This window comes from Monodelphis domestica, chromosome 1 (assembly GCF_027887165.1).
Source record: "Monodelphis domestica isolate mMonDom1 chromosome 1, mMonDom1.pri, whole genome shotgun sequence".
NCBI lineage: Eukaryota > Metazoa > Chordata > Mammalia > Didelphimorphia > Didelphidae > Monodelphis > Monodelphis domestica.
Window position 1 is genome coordinate 711,628,974 of NC_077227.1, and position 18,206 is coordinate 711,647,179.

An 18,206-nucleotide genomic window follows, 5' to 3' on the forward strand; every position below is an offset into this window, starting at 1 on the left:
CCCTATTCTCTACTGCTCTGGCTCTCCCCATCCTCCCTTTTAAGGCTTGATCCCCTTGATCGTTCATCCACATAGGATACCATCAGTGCCAGGGAGATAGTTCAAGATTTCAAGTCAGTAGTAGCCACAAAACCAATTGGAGGGCATGGAAGGCTCGTTAAAGACCGCTTCGTTTTTTTTGTTCACTTTGGCTTCAAATTCCTCCATGTACCCAGTTCTAGCAAGGGCTGATGTATCCATCAGAGTCCAAGACCAGCCAGGAAGAAGAGGGCTCCCGCCTCCCAATCCCCCCAACACGACAATTCAGTGCCACCTCTGCTTAGGCAACTCCTGGAGATACCCCACTGCAGGTGTGAAAAGAGAAGAAGATGAATGAAGCCACTTCTGACTTTTATGGAGTATTTAGGATGGAGCAGCAGCCGGCAGCTGCTTCCACATGACTTTTTCATTAAAGAGGTGAATTCTTGGTTACAGACGTTGCGTGATTTATCGAGGGTACTTGGCTAGCATTTGAAACAACTCTGCAATGTAGTTGATCAAAGGAGAAGGGAGTTCCAAACCTCCCCGACCCTCGTTCTCACAGAGGGCTGCACATCTTTGTGTCCACTAGTAGACGAGGCACTTCACTCCATTCTCCAATCAGTTATACTCATCTCAAGTGGCTCCCCTCTTCCAGTGCCAGACTTCTGCCAGCCACCTTAGCTAGCAAAGGGCAGGGAGGAGGAAAATGGCGGGCTCTTGGTCAGTAGAAGGCTCATAGGCAAGGCAATATAAGGAGGTTATTCCTTTAGACTGATTTTTACAAGACGGTATAACGAGATGCCCAGAGATTCAGGGCTGAGGTATGGCAAGGACCCTCCTGTTCAATTAAATAGCAATATGGTAGGCATTAGATTGCAAGCTCCTCGAGGGCAGGGACTGACTTTATTTTTCATATTTGTATCCTCAGCCCTTAGTGCCTGGTATCTAATAGGCAATCAATATTTATTGACCATTCAGACAACGGTAGCATCCAGTATTAAAAGCTCTCTTGCATTTGAGGGAGCAATCATTGCCATCCGAGGCAATTGAGGGGGACTGCTTGGAAGAGAGGTCCTTTGAGCTGAACTTCCAAGATGAGTTGGGATTTGACAGTTCGAGAGCAATAAGGGAGGAATAGAAGGCATTTCAGCATCAGCCCTGGATTCAGAGTTAGAGGACCGAGCTTTACCACCTCAGCATCATCTTCAGCTCTTTCCGGTTTGCAGACTTTGTCACTTCTTCTTCCACAGCATAATGCATGTGTTTCTTTCACAGGCAGCCCTGAGATCAGGCTTTTATCATCTCACCTGGACTCTTCCAGTGAACTTTCTAATTCCTTTCTCTTTCATCCATCTTCTCCTCAGCTTTCTGCAAGCTTCCTAAAGCGCTGTCCATCCTGTACTCAGCAAACTGTAGTGGCTCCTTGTTAACTCTTGGATCAAATGTTATTTCCTATTTTTTTTTACATTTCTACTTTTTTCTAATTTTTATACTATTCACGGTTGTTCATAGAGTAGCCCATACTGTATAAATAAGTAAAGTACACATATGGAAGGTGCATGCTTAATATTTTTAACTGATGGGGTGCTCAATCCAAAGTTTGGAGAACACTCTCCTCGACAATCACATTAGAGTTTTTTTTTAAAAAAAAAACTCTATATTGGTTACTATGTAACATTTGTTCAATAATTTACTCATTATGACTCAATAGTGTGCTATGGTAGCCAAAAAACCCCACAAACAACTAATTGGCTCTTAGACTGTATTCATAGAAGTATAGTGTCCAGACAAGGGACCCTAGAGTGCCCTAGTCACACCGCATCTGGGATACAGCGTACCAGATTTTAGAGAGAAAATCGCCACGCAAGAGCCTTCTTGGATGAGGGCAGCCAGGATGGTGAGAGAGCTGAAGAGTGTGTCCTCCGAGGGTTTGAGGATTTGGGGGTGCTTAGCCTGTAGGAAAGACGACTGGCACAATGGAGGAGCTTCAGGGAATCCGAGTTCTCTTCCAAGTAGTTTAAGGGTTATTGTTTATAAAAGAGATTTCACGTTTTCCTGCTTGGTCCTTAAGGGCAGAAAACTCCTCAGAGAGACAGAGGCAGAGTTTCCTAATGGGTAGAGCTGTCCAAAAGCGTAAGACGCTTCAGAAGGTAGGGAGCTCGCCATCACCGCAGGTGTTGAAGCAAAGGCTGATTGACCCACTTGTCAAGGATGCTGTCGAAAGGATTCTTGTTAAAGGATGAAGCAAACAAAACAAGTTCTTCCATCCCTTCCAATTCTGAATTTCTCGGATCCTGTGACAGCCTACCTTTGGAAGCTGTTTGACCTAGAACCTCATTATCCGTTCCAAAGGTTATCGCTTCCATCCCCTGGAAGGGTAAAACCAGGTAAACAGCGGTAGAGGAGAGGGCCAGCTCGCCAGGAAAGGCTAGCCTTGAAGTCTGACTATTATACAGTGAAAACAGGATAAAAGTCAGAATGTTGCAGATTTTAATTGGCAAGCAATTTGGTGTCCCCGGCTTTACTGTAGTCACAACCCACCCACTTATCCCACTCCGTAACTTGCTTTGAATGAAGTGACATCTGTTACGGAGGACGGACCTCACCCTCAGTTCTGTTGCCCCCTTTGGAAATCCAACCCAAGAGCTGCTTGAAGCGATTGACGGGCTTAATGAGGATGATCATTGTGTATCTTTGTAGCTTCCTTCATTAAGGAGCATCCCTAAGTGTTTTACAAGCTGAGGAAAGAAGGAGAAATTAATTATGACTTGCTTTATTTTTTTTCCAAAGGCTGCACAAATGTAATCCAACAGTAAACAGATGCAGCTAACAGTTTGGGGGTTTTTTATACACCTTGGGCGTAAAACAAATGTGCAAAAGTTGGATAGAATGGATTTTTAGTTCCATGTCACGCGCCTATGTATTGCAAGTCTAAGGTGGCACGGTGCTAAGCAAGGAGAGGCAGGGGATAAAGTGCTGAGATCAGAAGTAGAAAAATCCAAGTTCAAATCCAGCCTCAGACCCGGAACAATGTAATATCATAATTATAATGTAATATTGTGATAATGTCCTGTGTAACTCTGGGCAATTCATGTCATCGCTGCCATCCTCAGTTCCCCAACCTTAAAATGGGAATAATGATAGCATTTATTTCTCAGGGTGATGAGGAATAAATGAGATGATATTTGTAAAGAGATTTGCAAACCTTTAAAGCATTATATGGATGCTAGCAGCAGCTCCTGCTACTACTCTCTCCTCCTCCTCCTCCTCCTTCTTCTTTGTGTTGCTATTCATTCATTTTCCAATTGTGTCCTATTCTTCATGATCCCCATTTGGAGTTTTCTTGGCAAAGATCCTGGAGTGGTTATCCATTTCCTTCTCCAGCTCATTTGACAGATGAGGAAACTGAGGCAAACCAGGGCTTACTCGGGTCACACCACTAGTAAGCGTCTAAAGCTGAATTTGAATTCAGGAAGATGAGAAGAGAGTTCGATCCTCCTCTTGGCAGGTATCTCGTCTCTGAGCCTCAGTTTCGTTACCTGGAAATTAGAGATTATAAATGATTTATTTTCCTGGATATTTCATGCAAAGACTAAAGAAAGCGTCTTGCACTTAGGAGGCAATTGATACACATTTGTTGGCTTAACAAATGAAAGTGCTTAAAGCCTTTCTTCAAGGGCTTCTATAGCCTTTAAGCTTTTGAAAGATTCTTTTTCAGTCTATGTCCTTTTTTCTTATCTTAGTGGTGAACATTCTTCTCTGCCCTGAAAATTACATTTGCTTTTACTTATTTATTTGTGTGCCCTAGCAAAATGTAAGTTTCTTGAGAGCAGGAATAGTAATAGATAATAATAAAAAGTAGTGGTGGTGATGGTGGTGGTGGTAGTAGTAGTAGTAGTAGTAGTAGTAGAGGAGTAGAAGAGGAAGAGGAGGAGTAATGATGTAACTAGTTGGTGCAGTGGTCAGAGTGCTTGACCTGCTTCTGGCTACTTCAATTATTCCTTTGCTTCTCTGTAGACTTCATATCCATCATTGGAAATAGACATTTCCAATTGTATTAATGTAGCAGAGTTTGTTTATCCCCTAACTGATGGACATCTGCTTTATTTCTAGTTCTTTGTAATACAAAAAGTGCTGCTCTGAATTCTTTCCTCTATACATAGGGGCCTCTATTATTGTTCTCCTTAGGATATATGCACCATAGTAAAATCTCTGGGTGAAATGGTAGCAGCATTTATTCGCTTTTGCATAATTCTGATTTTTCTCCCCATGAATGATTAGTCTAAACTAACAGGCTTGCCTTTCTTCCTTCCATCTTGGACTATTTCCATCTTTTATCATCTCTGCCTATTTGCATGTGAGGTGAAGATTCAGAGTTGTTTTATTCTACATTTTTATTATTAGTGATTTGGAACAACTTTTCATGTGGTTAATAGTTTAAAAACTCTTCTAAGAACTATTTGCTCATATCTGTGGGTCGCTGGTCCTTGGCCAGTAGTAGGGAATGGCTCTTGTTTCAGTAAAATTTGTTTTCCTTAAACGTTTCAGAATGAGGTGGTGGAATTATGTTTGGATGTAGTCTTTAGAAATATACAAATAGTAATGCTGACATTTCTCTTCCTGACAGGATTCTACACGTGAAAATATTCAAAAAGGTTTCTCATCCTTATGCCATGTAGAATGAGGGGAAAATATTAGCAAATGATGCTTTTATCATAAAAGAAGACCCCATCCCGTTGAGTGCCCAGATTCATCACTTAATGTCCTCTTTCTCTTGGCATTCAAGAGTTGAAAAGGAAGTGGGATCAGGAGATTGCTTAGGAATCACCTTCCAAAACTTTTAGTCACTGATCTGCCTGGTTCCATCATACCTAATGAAAGGCATTTTTTGCTCCATATGTACCACTATTTGCTCTGCTTTTTATCCTGTGTGACATAACTCCGTAAGAAGTTTGAAATAGCTAGGGCTATAGCATTTTAGACCCTTATTCTTAAGTGAAGGGAATCTAGTTTAAAAGCATGACAATTTCTAACCAATTTTATATACCTTCAGCTTTTGTTTCAGGCTTGGAATTTTATGTATATGTGAGATGAGCTTGTGAATAAGTTTGTGAGCTTGTCAAAAAATATCGTTATGTTTTCCAGTGCTCATTTATGTCCCAGTTTTAAATATATACTTTAAGGAAACTGAATTAAAATAGTCCCAGGCTTTACATTTTCTCCACATCAAACTGACCTTCCTCAGTTTCTTCCCATCAGTCTTCCACATCAAGGAATTTTTTTTTGTTATTTGCTTAAGAATTTTATCAAAGAAGAGAGTGGGAGCCTTATTTCTTGGGTTAGATGCACCAGTTTCTTTTGTACTGAGTGGTTTTCCCCTGCAGAGATAGATGATGGCCCAGATTACTTCCCCAGTCCAAGACGTAGAGTTTTCATGGGATTGCTTTCCGATACATTAAAACTCCAAAGAGATCCTTAATCCTGCTCCTCGGTGACTATTCAGGAGCTTCTTTGACAGGTACTCTTCCTTGTGCTGTCTCCTAATGACTTTATGTCTTCATCGCAGCTTTAACTCAGAAGAAAACCCTGCTGGGGTGTTTCCCCACTGCTCAGCGGGAGGTATTTGGTTGTCCCCTGGAGATGGCAGATTAGCTCTGTAGGGAGACCTCTGAACCAGCTTCTCTCTTCAAAGTACCCAGTAGTTTTCATTTGCTTTTGTAGCCCAGTTGATTTGTGAAAGGAGGAGAGAGTGTTCTCAGCTCTGTGTGTGGGTGTATCTAGTAACAGACCCTATTCCCCAAGGAAGCTTCACTTGTGAGTCTTCCCATTTTTATCAGAATGTATTTCTGTCCATTTCTGCTTTAAAGTAAAGCTTTGACTAAACCTGATCGATATTTTGCATTCCATGCATGAAGAACCTGATGTTAGAAGTTTCCTATTGTTAGGGGGAGAAGGGATACTTGGCCCCTTCAGATTTATAGAAATCAATGTTCTCTTGACAGAAGTTGGTTAGTTTTCTTGGGAAACAAGTAACAGAAACATATTTTTTTCTAAATTTCCAATATGAATTATTTTCTAACAAGAGCCCTCTTGTATGTGTGAGGCTTTAAAAAATTGTTGTTGTTTTGTTAGGGTGTGGAGGGAGACATGTAAAAAGGGGAAGGGATCTACAGAAAACCCCCTATGTTTAATTCATCTTTCATTTGGCAAGAGAGAAAAAAGTCAAGGGGGGTGGTGGTAGGGGAAGGAAAAATTTTCTTTTTTCCGGTTCCTTTCCCTGAACCAAATCCAGAAGGGAAATCACTGAGCTGAAGTTGGGATAGCAGTCATTTCCAGGTCATAAACATTGGATTGCAAGATTCCAGCTGGACCAAGAGAGAATGAAGCACATTTAAAACATGAGTAGCTTTAACAGGAATGAAGGAGGGCTGTAGAATACTAGTCTTTTCAATGGAGACGAGACAAAATTAGCCATTTGCTCATTGACTAGAGACCAATGCTGCTTGACCCTCAGGACAAGGCACTCTTCTCCAGGTATGCCTCTGTCAGGCTCCATGGTGCCAAAATGGAAATCCAGCTTTAATATCTTTGCTGAATTTCTGTCCCTCAGTGCTATTTGACGACTCCTCCTATACTCTATTGGACCTCCACCCTTCATCTTTCCTCCCCAAATCTGTCCCTCTTCCTAATTCCTCTGTTTCTGCTAAAGGATGGAGACATCCTTCCAGTCACCAACTTTCAATCTAATTTACTTTCTTTTCTCCCTCCTGCATATCTCATTAGTAGCCCCAGCATAGATCCTATCTTCTCTCCATTCATACTGCCATTATGAAACTCATTTCAGGTCCTCATCACTCCTTTCCTGGACTCTTAGAATAGTTCCCTGCTTGTCTCCTTGATCAGTCTCTCCCCTCTTCCATCAGTTTCCCACAAAGTTGCCAAAATAGTCTTCCTAAAGCTTAGATTTGACCATTCCACTCTTCTGCTGGAGAGCCTTTGGTGGATTCCTCTTGCCTCAGCTTGGCATTTAAAGCCCTTTTTGCCCAGAGGTCTTATTCACCTTTCCAGATTGTTCCAAGCGTGAAGGAGAAGAGTGTTCAATCATTCTGGCCAATCTAGCCCAGATTTAGCCATTCCCCAAATTCAGCAGGTCAACTCCTACCCTAGTGTTTTTGTACCTTATTTCAATGCATTCTCTCCTCACCTTGGTCTCTCAGAATTCTTAGCTTCCCCCCAGTCAAGCTCAGATGCTACTTGTCATAGAAGACTTGACTGATTTCCTCCTTTCCCTCCCCTCCAAACAGTGTTTGCTCCTTCCTTAGCTTACAATGTGCATTTGTGTCGATGGAATTTCTGCATCTTTCACCCCCATCCTGAATAGAAAGAATCTAAGCATCTCAAGAGACGAGGATTTGTTTTCACTTGGTCTTGGTGTCCATTGAACTTGAGAGCCTTATACATCGCGCTTAATAATGATAGCATGTTTGCTTGACATCAGTTGGCCTTGGTTTGGAAGTCTGTTCATTGGAAATGGGTCTTAGATTCTGCTGATCCAAGTTCTGAGGGAAGATGGGTAAAATGAAACATGGTCTACCTTGAGTTCCCTTCGAACTTTTGGAAACGGGACCTTCATTCCAAAGCTGTTTACTCTCAATTGCTATACCCTTGGATTCTCTTTATTTTCCTGTAGCTCTTTAAGCAGGGAATTCAAATTGAAGTAGATTTTGGCAGCGATGCCTACAGGGGATCCTGGCTAGGCGGAGCGCTCTGCCCAACGTCCTCTGGATGACTCTTTTCCTTCTGCCAGGTTTGTCTTCCCCTCTTGAGCAGGTGGACTTACCATCTGGATATGTCTTCCTTTTGGCGGAGTATAAGTGGGTGGTGAACTTCTGATGTGAGCCCCCAAGTCCCTGTGATGTTCACCATTATACATATGTTCACATAATTGTTTGAGCCACAGTAGGGTTCACCCTAACAGAATAGATGCTCCAATAGCCATGCCCCCTTCAGACTACATTACTTGTAAGCCTGATCACTTTGGGCTATACAGCTCCCCTAGATGGTCAGGACCAGGCTTTGGATTATATAGTCTAGTATCCATCATCTCCCTCCCTCTTTTTCCTCTCTTCTCCTCTTCCTCTTCCTCTGCCTCTGCCTCGCCTCTCTTCTTCTTCTTCCTGTTCCTCTGCCTCTCCTCTTCCTGTTCCTGTTCCTCTCCCCCTTTCTCTCTTTCTCCCTCTCTTTCTCTCCCTTTCTCCCTCCCTTCTCCCCTCTCTCCCTCTCTCCCTCCCTTCTCCCCTCTCTCCCTCCCTTCTCCCCTCTCTCCCTCTCTTTCTCTCTCTCCTTCTCTCCCCCCTTTCTCTCTCTTTCTCTCTCTCCCCCCCTCTCTCTCCCCCTCCTCTTTTCCCTCTCCCTGTATATATGTATAAACAAAATATATGTGCATGTATCTATTCATATATATGCATACTCAAGAAATAGATTAAAGAACTGAAAAATAACACATATAACCCCAGAGAATTTCTTCAGCACATAACCTACTTCACTAGACACTAGACAATAATCCAATATCCATTTTTTTATCAGCATCATGTGCTATGATTCTTTTTTTTTTTTTAACCCTTGCCTTCCATCTTAGAATCAATACTATATATTGGTTCCAAAGAAAAAGAGTGGTAAGGGCCAGGCAATGGGGATTAGAATTGCCCAGGGCCATAAAACTAGTGTGTATCTGAGGCCAGATTAGAACCCAGGACCTTATGGCTCTTAATCCACTGAACCCCCTTGTTGCTCCCCCCCACCCCATTCTGATTATTCTTGAACAACCTGCCTTTCCAGACCTTTCTCATAACATCCCTCTTTACGTCTCCCTCTGTGGTGTGGCCCAGTCAGATTCTTGTCCACTTCCCATTCCATCCTGTCCTCCCCGGTGTCGGTGCCATTGCCTACCTCTACTAATCCCACACCTAAACCTCTCTTCTTCTCTAGCCCCAAATCACCTTGTTTCAAAGTACTTCCCTTTCATTGAGACCCCCCACTCCTGTTCTGTGCCCTCTGTGATGCTTTTCTTGGCATTATCCACCTTAACCTTCCTTCCCTAAACCAGCTGAACGTGAGCTTCTTGCTCCTCAAATGTCTCTTAGCCCATTTCCCAGATTTCCCCTTTTTACACAGCCTGTTGTGCCTTGCATCATAGCTCTTGGGTCTGTGGTTTTCCCTCATTATTACAACATCCCCGAATTTAGAGTGAGAAGGGACACCAGTGACCATCTTGTCCTGCCCACACTTGAAAAAAAAATCTTGATTATATTCTACCTGATGAGCAGTTGCCCTGGGTTTGATTGTGAGCTCCTTTAGAGAAGGGTCTATAGTGTATTTATCTTTGTATCCCTGGGGCCTTGCACATTTTAGAAACTTAATAAATATTTGTTGAATTAAAATGAAATTGAATTGAGCCTAGTACTTCCCCCATGGGATTGGAGGGGAATCCCAGATTTTAGAAGAAAAGGTAAAGGAACTTGAGACGATGGGGGTGGAGGGGGAGAAATGTTCTGATTTGTGAAAGGGAAGGAACTCTGAAAGAAAGCAGCATCTTTATTGAGTGTACCATTGGGATTTGTGCCTTGGTGGATTCTTCATATATTACAGTGAATTTAATTAAATACATTGTGATCCCAATTGAGGGTATTCTAATTAGCTGGGTCAGGAACAAATTATTCTCTCTCTTCTACTCCAAATGAAAACATCTCCTACTCCCTTCTGAGGGTTAGAAGTGTCATTGGCTGACTTCCCCCATTGGGATCACACATGTGCCTGTCTAGCCCCCTCCTGCTTCTCCTTATTAGCCCAAAGCAAAGCCTGGAGTTCTGCTAATAGGACAGCGTGGTACATCGCGGTGGATGACAAGGATAGGAGTGAGACCCAGGAGTATCTCAGCCTCTCAAAACTGGGAGGAGTGATAGACAGTGTGGTAGGACAGAGGTGGGCAGTGTCATTGAGCTCATATAGAAACATGTCCTTGAAGTCACATATTGGCTTAGAAAACCACAAATTGACATCATCTGTGTTTTATTGTATTTTTATGTATTTTGTTCCTCACTTTCCAGCTCCATCTTAATCTGGTTCAGGGAGTTTTGGGGTCTATATTCAGACCCTACAAGGCAGACGACTGTTCCAGGGCACTTAAAAATAGTTTGGGTCTTATTTTCCTGAAGTTGGATCCGTTATTGATATTTGTATTTCCTGTGTTGTTTAGATATAGGAATTAGATTATAGGATTTAGGATACTCTAGTAAGTGTGGCTATTTCCCAACCTCCAAATGGACTGAGAAGATGCAGATATATGGATTCGTAGATCTAGAATCAGAAGGAATCTTAGACGTCATCTAGTCCAAACCCCTCAAGACAAAATTGAAGCAAAGAGAGGTTGAGAATTGCTCAGGGTCACACAGATAATAAAATGGTGTAGATGGGATCCATAGCCAACTCCTTTGATTCCAAATCCAGGGTTCTTTTCAGTATACTATACTAATTGAGAAAGGGTATCACATAGCCACTGAGGAATACATCCCTTAATGAACTAGACATTATTTAATCTGAATTTTTCATCTACTACTTTAAGAGAATGGACTAGCTCACCAATCCCCTGTCACTTTTTTGCAAGCTTATGTAAAAAGAACACTGAATATAGTCATTCTTTTTTGTTTCCCTTTTCCTCCTTTTCCTCCTTTTTTTTAGTAGTTGGCTTTATTTAATCATTTTCCCTAAAAATGGATCTGAAATAATAGACACAATAATTTCTACTGTCCCAGAAGAATAACTAATGAAACACAAGAAGGCAGAATTAGCAGCATCTTTACTATGTCAAGTTTTTAAAGTAGGAGTTTTCAGGGTAAGACGATTATCTTGATTTAGAATTTAAGTCATATTTTAACCTGAGAATCTATGGATTCAGGTATGTATGACATACATTTTAGAAAACCTCTTTGAACCTTTTTAGCCATGTTTGTTACTCCTGGCTTTCTCACAGTAGGTGGAAATTCAAGCTATTTTGGAATAGACATAGCAGACCCATAATAGAATTTTATATAAAAAATGTAACACTTTATTAAAAGGAAATCCTATTATTGGGGATGTGATAAGTGATGGTAGAGAGAGAGATGGGAGTTGAGGGGAAAAGGCTTAGAGACAAAGAAGGAATGATGATTGTTCCAAGTTCATGGTTTATGATGCCACCGAAATCTCTTGACAGAAATTCTTGCCTTGGATTCTGTGACTCTCTTTTCATTATTTTTAACTCATTCGGTTTTTGTGGAAGTTCTATTAAATGTCATGCTCCTGCCTCTGTGACTCCTGGTCATCTTAGGGCTTTGTTCTCTCCAAATTCCATGCCAAGTCCCTGTCCACACAGAGAGCTTGATGGACTTTTGACTATAATCAGACCTTCTGGGGAAAGTCAGGGAGGATAACAACTTTCTAGTTGTTATCCCCAAATTTGAGAACCCCAAATTTGAGAACCCCAAATTTGAGGCCATTAGTCATTTACTAAGTCAGCATATACTAAGCACTAAGGAAAGGCAGAAAACCATCTCTGCTCTCAAAGAACTCATAGTCTAATGGGGGAGACAACACACAAATGACTTTGTACAAATGTGCTATAATTTTGGTGTAATCTCAGAGGAGAGTAACCAAGATCAAAGAAGACGGGGAAAGGCTTCTTGGAGAAGGTGAGATTTTAGCTGAGACTTAAAGGAAGCCAGGAAACAGAGATGAGGAATGAGAGCCTTCCAGATGTATAGAGAACAAACCAGCATTCTGCTATGGTTTTCCCTTATCCTTTTTACCATCCATGGCTTCTCCCCAGTCCTAGCTTAGGATCCTTTAGAGAACAGGGGTGTCAACCTCAAATAGAAATAGGGGCCGCTCCCCTAGAAAACTACACATTAACCTGATTTTATATTAATTTTGTTAAATATTTCCCAATTGCATTTTAATTTGGTTTGAGCCTTACTGGGAAGGTCCTGGACCACCATGGTGTGATACCTCTGCCTTGGAATACATTGACACAGCAGTTTCCCTATTTTATTCCTTTTTTCCCCCCTGCTAAATCTCCTTCTAAATACATCTCTGATGGAGGGGTGGAGGGTAGGCAGTTAGGAAGGAAATACTTAATGAAATTTGCTAAATTATTCCAAGAGAACAGCTTTATCCCAGCTGTAGTTCTTTTAACATCAAGCATTACTCAACTCCCTTGTTTGCAGCCTTCCACTAATTGTCAAACTGTTCTAGAATGGTTGTTCCTGGAGGGATTTATGTTGTCCCAAGGTACTGCATGTGAGTGTGTTAATCCACCCATTTGGAAAGAGAGAATTTTCCTGTTGGGTGCACACAAAAACCATGCGAGCCCTTACCAAGGATCTGTGAGTCTGTACTCCAGAGCAGGATTTACTCCGGAATAATTTCTCCTATGTGTATGAATAAGGGCTGAAGGCCTTAGAGCTCAATCCATAATAGTTTTCTACATGGATTACCCAGTGTATTCATGTTACCACTCCAAACAATGTGCAAACATGGCTCCAGATTTTTCACACCTTTTTGGTGAATTGAGGACTCATGTACAGACACATGAGTTTCTAGAGTGATGCCATCAAACAGGAATTACCTTCACTCCTAAATTAAATTGTCCTTTTTTTTAATTGACCTTCCTCTGAGTAGGGATATCCTAGAAGAAGTTTAGGGGCTCATCAAAAAGAAAAATCTGTTCAGTTTTCTCCTAAGCTACACATGGCAGGCACACATCACATGCCAAGAAGCACCAGAGATTATAGGATGAGGATATCTTGGAGGAGAGTAAAGACCAGGGGCAGGCAGGGCAGGGGGCTAGCTGCCTCAGGTATAACAAGGGAGGGAGGGACACTTGAAATCATTCCTTTTTCATTTTATTTATTTTTTAAACCCTTACCTTCTCCTAGAATCAGTACTATGTATCAATCCTCAGTATAAGTAATACTAATGTATACATAGAAACAAATTTATATGAGTATACTATCCATTCTAAATACAAGAAGAGGCATTAAGAACTAGGCAATTCGGGTTAAGTGACTTGCCCAGGATCCCACAGCAAGGAAGTATCTGTGGCCAGATTTGAGCCTAGGTCCTCCCAGCTCCTTGTCTGGTGCTTTCTTCACTGTACTACCTAGTTGCCCAAAAATATTCCTTTTAAAAAATAAACATATTTGAATGCCGGAAGTTTACATTCTCTGTGACAGCTGAGAATTTCCTTGGCAATAAATTAGAGGAAATATTGAAAGCCTCCAGTAGAAAGTACCACTGTGGTACTATGTATGATGTAGACCTTACCTGCGAAGAGGAGGAGGAAAATTCTCAAGGCATTCAAAAAATCCCTATTTTTTCTCACAAAGGGCATTGGACATTGTGGTGAAGAGAGTGCAGGATCAGAAGGCAGGCTCTCTAGCTTTTGGACAAGTTCCACCACTCTTTTCCTTCTAGCTCTTATTCCTTGTGTAGATTTTTTTTAAGCCTTCATCTTACATCTTAGAATCAATACTGTGTATTGGTTCCAAGGCAGAAGACGGATAAGGGCTAGGCAAATGGTGGGCAAGTGACTTGTCCAGGATCATATCTGAACCCCAGGAAGCTTGGATAGATTTTTAAATGATGGCAGATATTGTGCTTCCCAAAGTTGGTTATCCTCACTCCATTGAGAGCATTTGGTACACTTGCACTCAGACTTTCTGGAGTTTCCCTTCCCAGTCCAGGAGGTGGGATGGATCACCTTAGCCTAATAGTCAAGTGTACAAGCTTTTATTAAACATCTACTATGAGCCAAGGCTGAGGATATGAGGAAAGACAAAAACAGCCCCTTTCCCTCAAGGAGCTCCCAATCTAATAATCCCATCAGTAAACTACTTAAGAGAAATCATTCTTCCCTTTGTCCCTGGGGGAGGGAGTCACCAGTTCAGAATTTCTATTATCACACTATGGTTCTTGTTGAGAAGATTTTAATCACTGGTCCCTGATGTCCTATCTGGCTGAGACAGTCTGGTTTACTGCATTGAACTGGATACATGGAGCACTATTTAGGGGTGAATTGGGGAAACAGAAAAGAGAAAGGGGGCACCCACGTGAGAACCTAAGCAGGAAGAGAATTTGGACCAGATTCCTCCTCAAAGCTACCCAGAGCTTAAGTGCTGGAGGAGTTGCTGAAATGATTCAATGGGGCTGATTCTGTTCTGGAGGGAGAGCGAGTTGCTGATGGAGGGAAGGGAGTTCGGGTAGCCTGGCCATTGGTTTGATGGCTCATTGTCGATGTCTTTTGTTCACAGCACCTTCAGCAGCACGAGACCGGGGTAGAGGGAGAAAGCTGCTACTATCACTGTGTCCTTTGTAACTATTCCACCAAAGCCAAGCTTAACCTCATCCAGCATGTGCGCTCCATGAAACACCAACGGAGTGAGAGCTTGCGCAAGCTGCAGAGACTCCAGAAGGGTCTTCCCGAGGAAGAAGAAGACTTGGGGCAAATTTTCACCATCCGCAAGTGCCCAGCCACTGATCCAGGTGAGTGGCCTCTCTCTGGCCCAGAATTGGCCTCTTATTCTGGTTCTGAGCTGGAATCAAAGCAAGGTCCTTTGTGGGGGATCATTTCTTCTCTGGATGTGTGACTGTGGGGATCTGAAGGCTTCTACAGGGATCCTGTTCTGTCAGACTTCCCTGAAGGATGGTTTTCATGCTTGTTTTGTTTTGATTTAATTTATGGAAGAGGGAATTAGTGGATGTAGACCACATATTTATAACTGAACAATACGGGAAACCGTAAAGATTGCAAATATGTTTCGGAAGAAGTATTGATTGATTTGTAGGAGTCTGCTTCTGCTTTAATTAAGAACTCTAGCCACATGTACAGAATTAAGTCTTTAAAAAAATAATGTATCAGGCAATTTAAAACTCCCCACCAATTAGGCCAACTCTGAGAAGAAGAGGTTTTTTGTTGGTTTGTTTTTTACCCCATCAGTCCATTTTTTTTTACTCCCTCAGATACAGAATATGGTTTCAAATTATTGCCAAAATTAGCTTGAAACAAATGTCAGTGAATGTGTGAGACATGAAGAAAGAGAGGCAGTTGGTGGTTTGATAGTCTAACATAGGGGCAGCCAAATAGTTAATGAATAGAGCCCCAAATCTGGAGTTGGGAGAACCTGCATTCAAATCTGGCTTCAGACATTTCCTAGAAGTGTGACTCTGGGCAAATTATATTTAATCTCCTTTGCCTAGCTCTTGACCTTGTGTTTTAAAGTTGTTACTAAGACAGAAAGTAAGGGTTTTAAAAGAAATCCTAGCCTACAACTTTGAAGAAATCACCCCTCCCCTTCTGTTATTTAATTTTTTAAAATTCCAATTCCAATTTAATTCCAATATTCAGGAATTGGATTATGAAAATCTTAGGGAGCCTTTTTTTCTAAAGTTATTTTTCATTGTGGTTCTGATAAGAGGAATATAAAACTTAAACGAAACCCATGGTTTATGATCATGAAGAATCTCAATCTCGGAATTGACAGCTAGAGAAGTTAGTTTGAGAGTTTTAATATTGACTGGAATATTAAGACCCTTGGGCACATGCAATGATGTGTATTATGTATATTTTTCTTTTTTTACAACTCAAAAGTATGTAAATTTTTATTTTAGTATTTATTTTAGTATTTTATTTAGTATTAGTATATTAATATTAGTATATTATAATATTTATTATTTTATTATGTATATTTTTAAAGCACCTTTAGGGGGAAAGATAGATGTATAAACTCTGAGATCTTTCTCAACCCTCAGAATTTCCTTTAAGTGTTAATATTTGTCCAAGCTGTTAGGTTATCCAGAAGGATGAGATCATGTTTTTCCCTTTGATGGAATAGTTGAGTTTCTTGTCACTATAGCCAAAAATCAAATTATTACTTCTTCGGATCTTCTGTAGATAAAACTTGTTTAGAAAAGTTGGTGCCCTATTGATAGAGGGTCTATTAAATCACTGCACCAATTTTTGCCTTACCTTGAGGCCTTTGCAATGTTGTCTCCTCCAGGATTTTTGAAGATGCTTTATCTAGGATGACTCGAAGTACTGCAGCCATTAAAGTTTCTACTTGGGCTCTACCACCATGAATTAATACTTAAGTAGTCACATGTGTATGGCAGTATGCTAAGCATTTTCTAGGCAAAAGAAACGCCCTGGCTCTGGGCTTTTGAGATGCTTGCTCTAAAGTCTAACAGTGGCATTTGGTCATTAAAAGGGTTATTCGTGGAATTTACTGGCTTCTTTTTTATCTGGTTCAGTTATGTCAGTTTTGGGTATTTCACTCTTAATGATTCCCTTTCCTCCTCGCTGCTTATTCCTGGTGTGTAGATGTCCATCATGTTTTAAACCCCTTATTCTAGTTCTTTTTTGTTTTGTTTGTGGCTGGGTCTCTCTATCTGACCCAGACTGGAGTGTAGCAGCCCCTTAAGGGGCTGATTCTACTTTTGATTGGCATAAAAGCTTTGACCTGCTCCATTTCCAACTTGGGTCCACTAGCCTGGAGGCTCAGCTTATTGGTAACAAAGGTAGTGTGGGGACATGGTAGACTTAACCCTACCTTTGTTCAGAACTCCCAGCCTCTAGTGACCCACCAGCCTTGGCTTTCCTGGAAGTGGAGATTAGAGGCATGCACAACCGTATCAGTTATCCTCTAGTTATTTACTCCTGGGCTCTGAGCTCCTTCTTTCTTCATCTTGACTTATAACTTGGTTCCTCCAGCAAATGATTGGGGAACACAGACCTATAAAGACTGTAGTTAGATTTTAGAATGTCCATGAATTTGAATGAAGAAAAAAATTTAAATTTAATTTAACAAATTAAAATTAATTTCTTAAAAAAATACATCTTTAACATCTAAACTGAAATCTAGCATTTCCTCCCATTATTTAAAACCAATACTCTGGAAAGAGGTCCATAGGTTTCATTGACTGCCAAAAGGGATACCAGTGATACCAAAGGAAACTAAAGAGCCCTCCTGCTTATTACAACATATCTTTTATTCTTTGAAGAATTCCCTTTGTGATAATTAGGTGTCCTAAACAAAATTCTAATAAAACAGACAGTTGACTGTTTTAAAACTTAACCTTCTGTTTTATGCAGCCCATTTTGGAGAAGTCTTTCTTCCTTCCATTGCTTTCTAGATTTCTCCCATTAACTTCTTCTTAGAATGGTATTCCTAGCTCCTTTGATCTGAACACCTCACTGTTTTTCAAAACCTGTTCAAATTGTCTTTGGCCTTCAGAAATGGTCAGGCTTCCATTTCCATAAATAAAACAGAGTTGATAAATTCTATGAAGAAAGCAGAAGTTAGCAGTGATAACATTATTTTCTGAATCATTTCAGAAACATCATCTCTTTCTTGTTATCTGGAGATCACCTACTCAGAAATTTGTTGAGAGAAACCTTATTTAGGAAGAGAAAAGGAGATAAAGATCAATAGAATTTTAGCATTTTATCACATACTTTATAAACACAAACTAACTTGTTTTTTTAGTTGCATCTCCTTCATTTTTAGAGCAAATGTCTCAGCCAAAAACAGCAGTCATTCTCTGTATTGATTTTTCTTATGTGATCTTTTTTGGGAGCCCCAAATGTCTGAGATATCAAATGGGTTAAGTTTTTAGCATTTATTATGTAGAAATACATTATTTTTGAGATAAATGGGACCTTAGCAGCTAGTCCAGCTCCCATCATTTTCAGATGCCAAAATCGAGACCCATAGATGTTATAGAATCTTTCATCTTGGAAATGGAAGAGATCTCATGTGGTTTATTCTTACCCCTACCCAAGTTATGAATCCCACAGCACTGACAGCATCACCAGCATATTCTCATCTAGCTTGCTTGGAGAAGCTAACTTTCTCCCTAAGGCATCCCATTCCATTTTCAAATAGCTGTCATTGTTAGCAAATTTTCTTTCCCTCAAGCCAAAATCTACTTTCTAGTTCTGCCCTTTGAGGCCACACAGTACAAATCTAATCCTTCCACGTGATAACCTTTTAGATATTTGGAAGACAATCTTCATATTCCCTCTCTACATCCCTTATTCCCCCAAGTCTCCTTTTCTTCAGGCTAAAACCTTCCCAGTTCCCCTGGCCAGGCCT

General features: G+C 40.9%; 1 protein-coding gene across 4 annotated transcripts in view; it reads left to right on the top strand.

Annotated features, from left to right (window-relative positions):
• Positions 1-18,206, top strand: part of ZFHX3 (zinc finger homeobox 3) — a 330,923-nt gene that overhangs the window by 172,609 nt on the left and 140,108 nt on the right. For all 4 annotated transcript variants that reach the window (XM_056811489.1, XM_056811478.1, XM_056811484.1 and 1 more), the window contains one exon: positions 14,367-14,598. In XM_056811489.1, the coding sequence (XP_056667467.1) occupies positions 14,367-14,598 (232 nt within the window). The remainder of the gene's footprint in view (positions 1-14,366; positions 14,599-18,206) is intronic.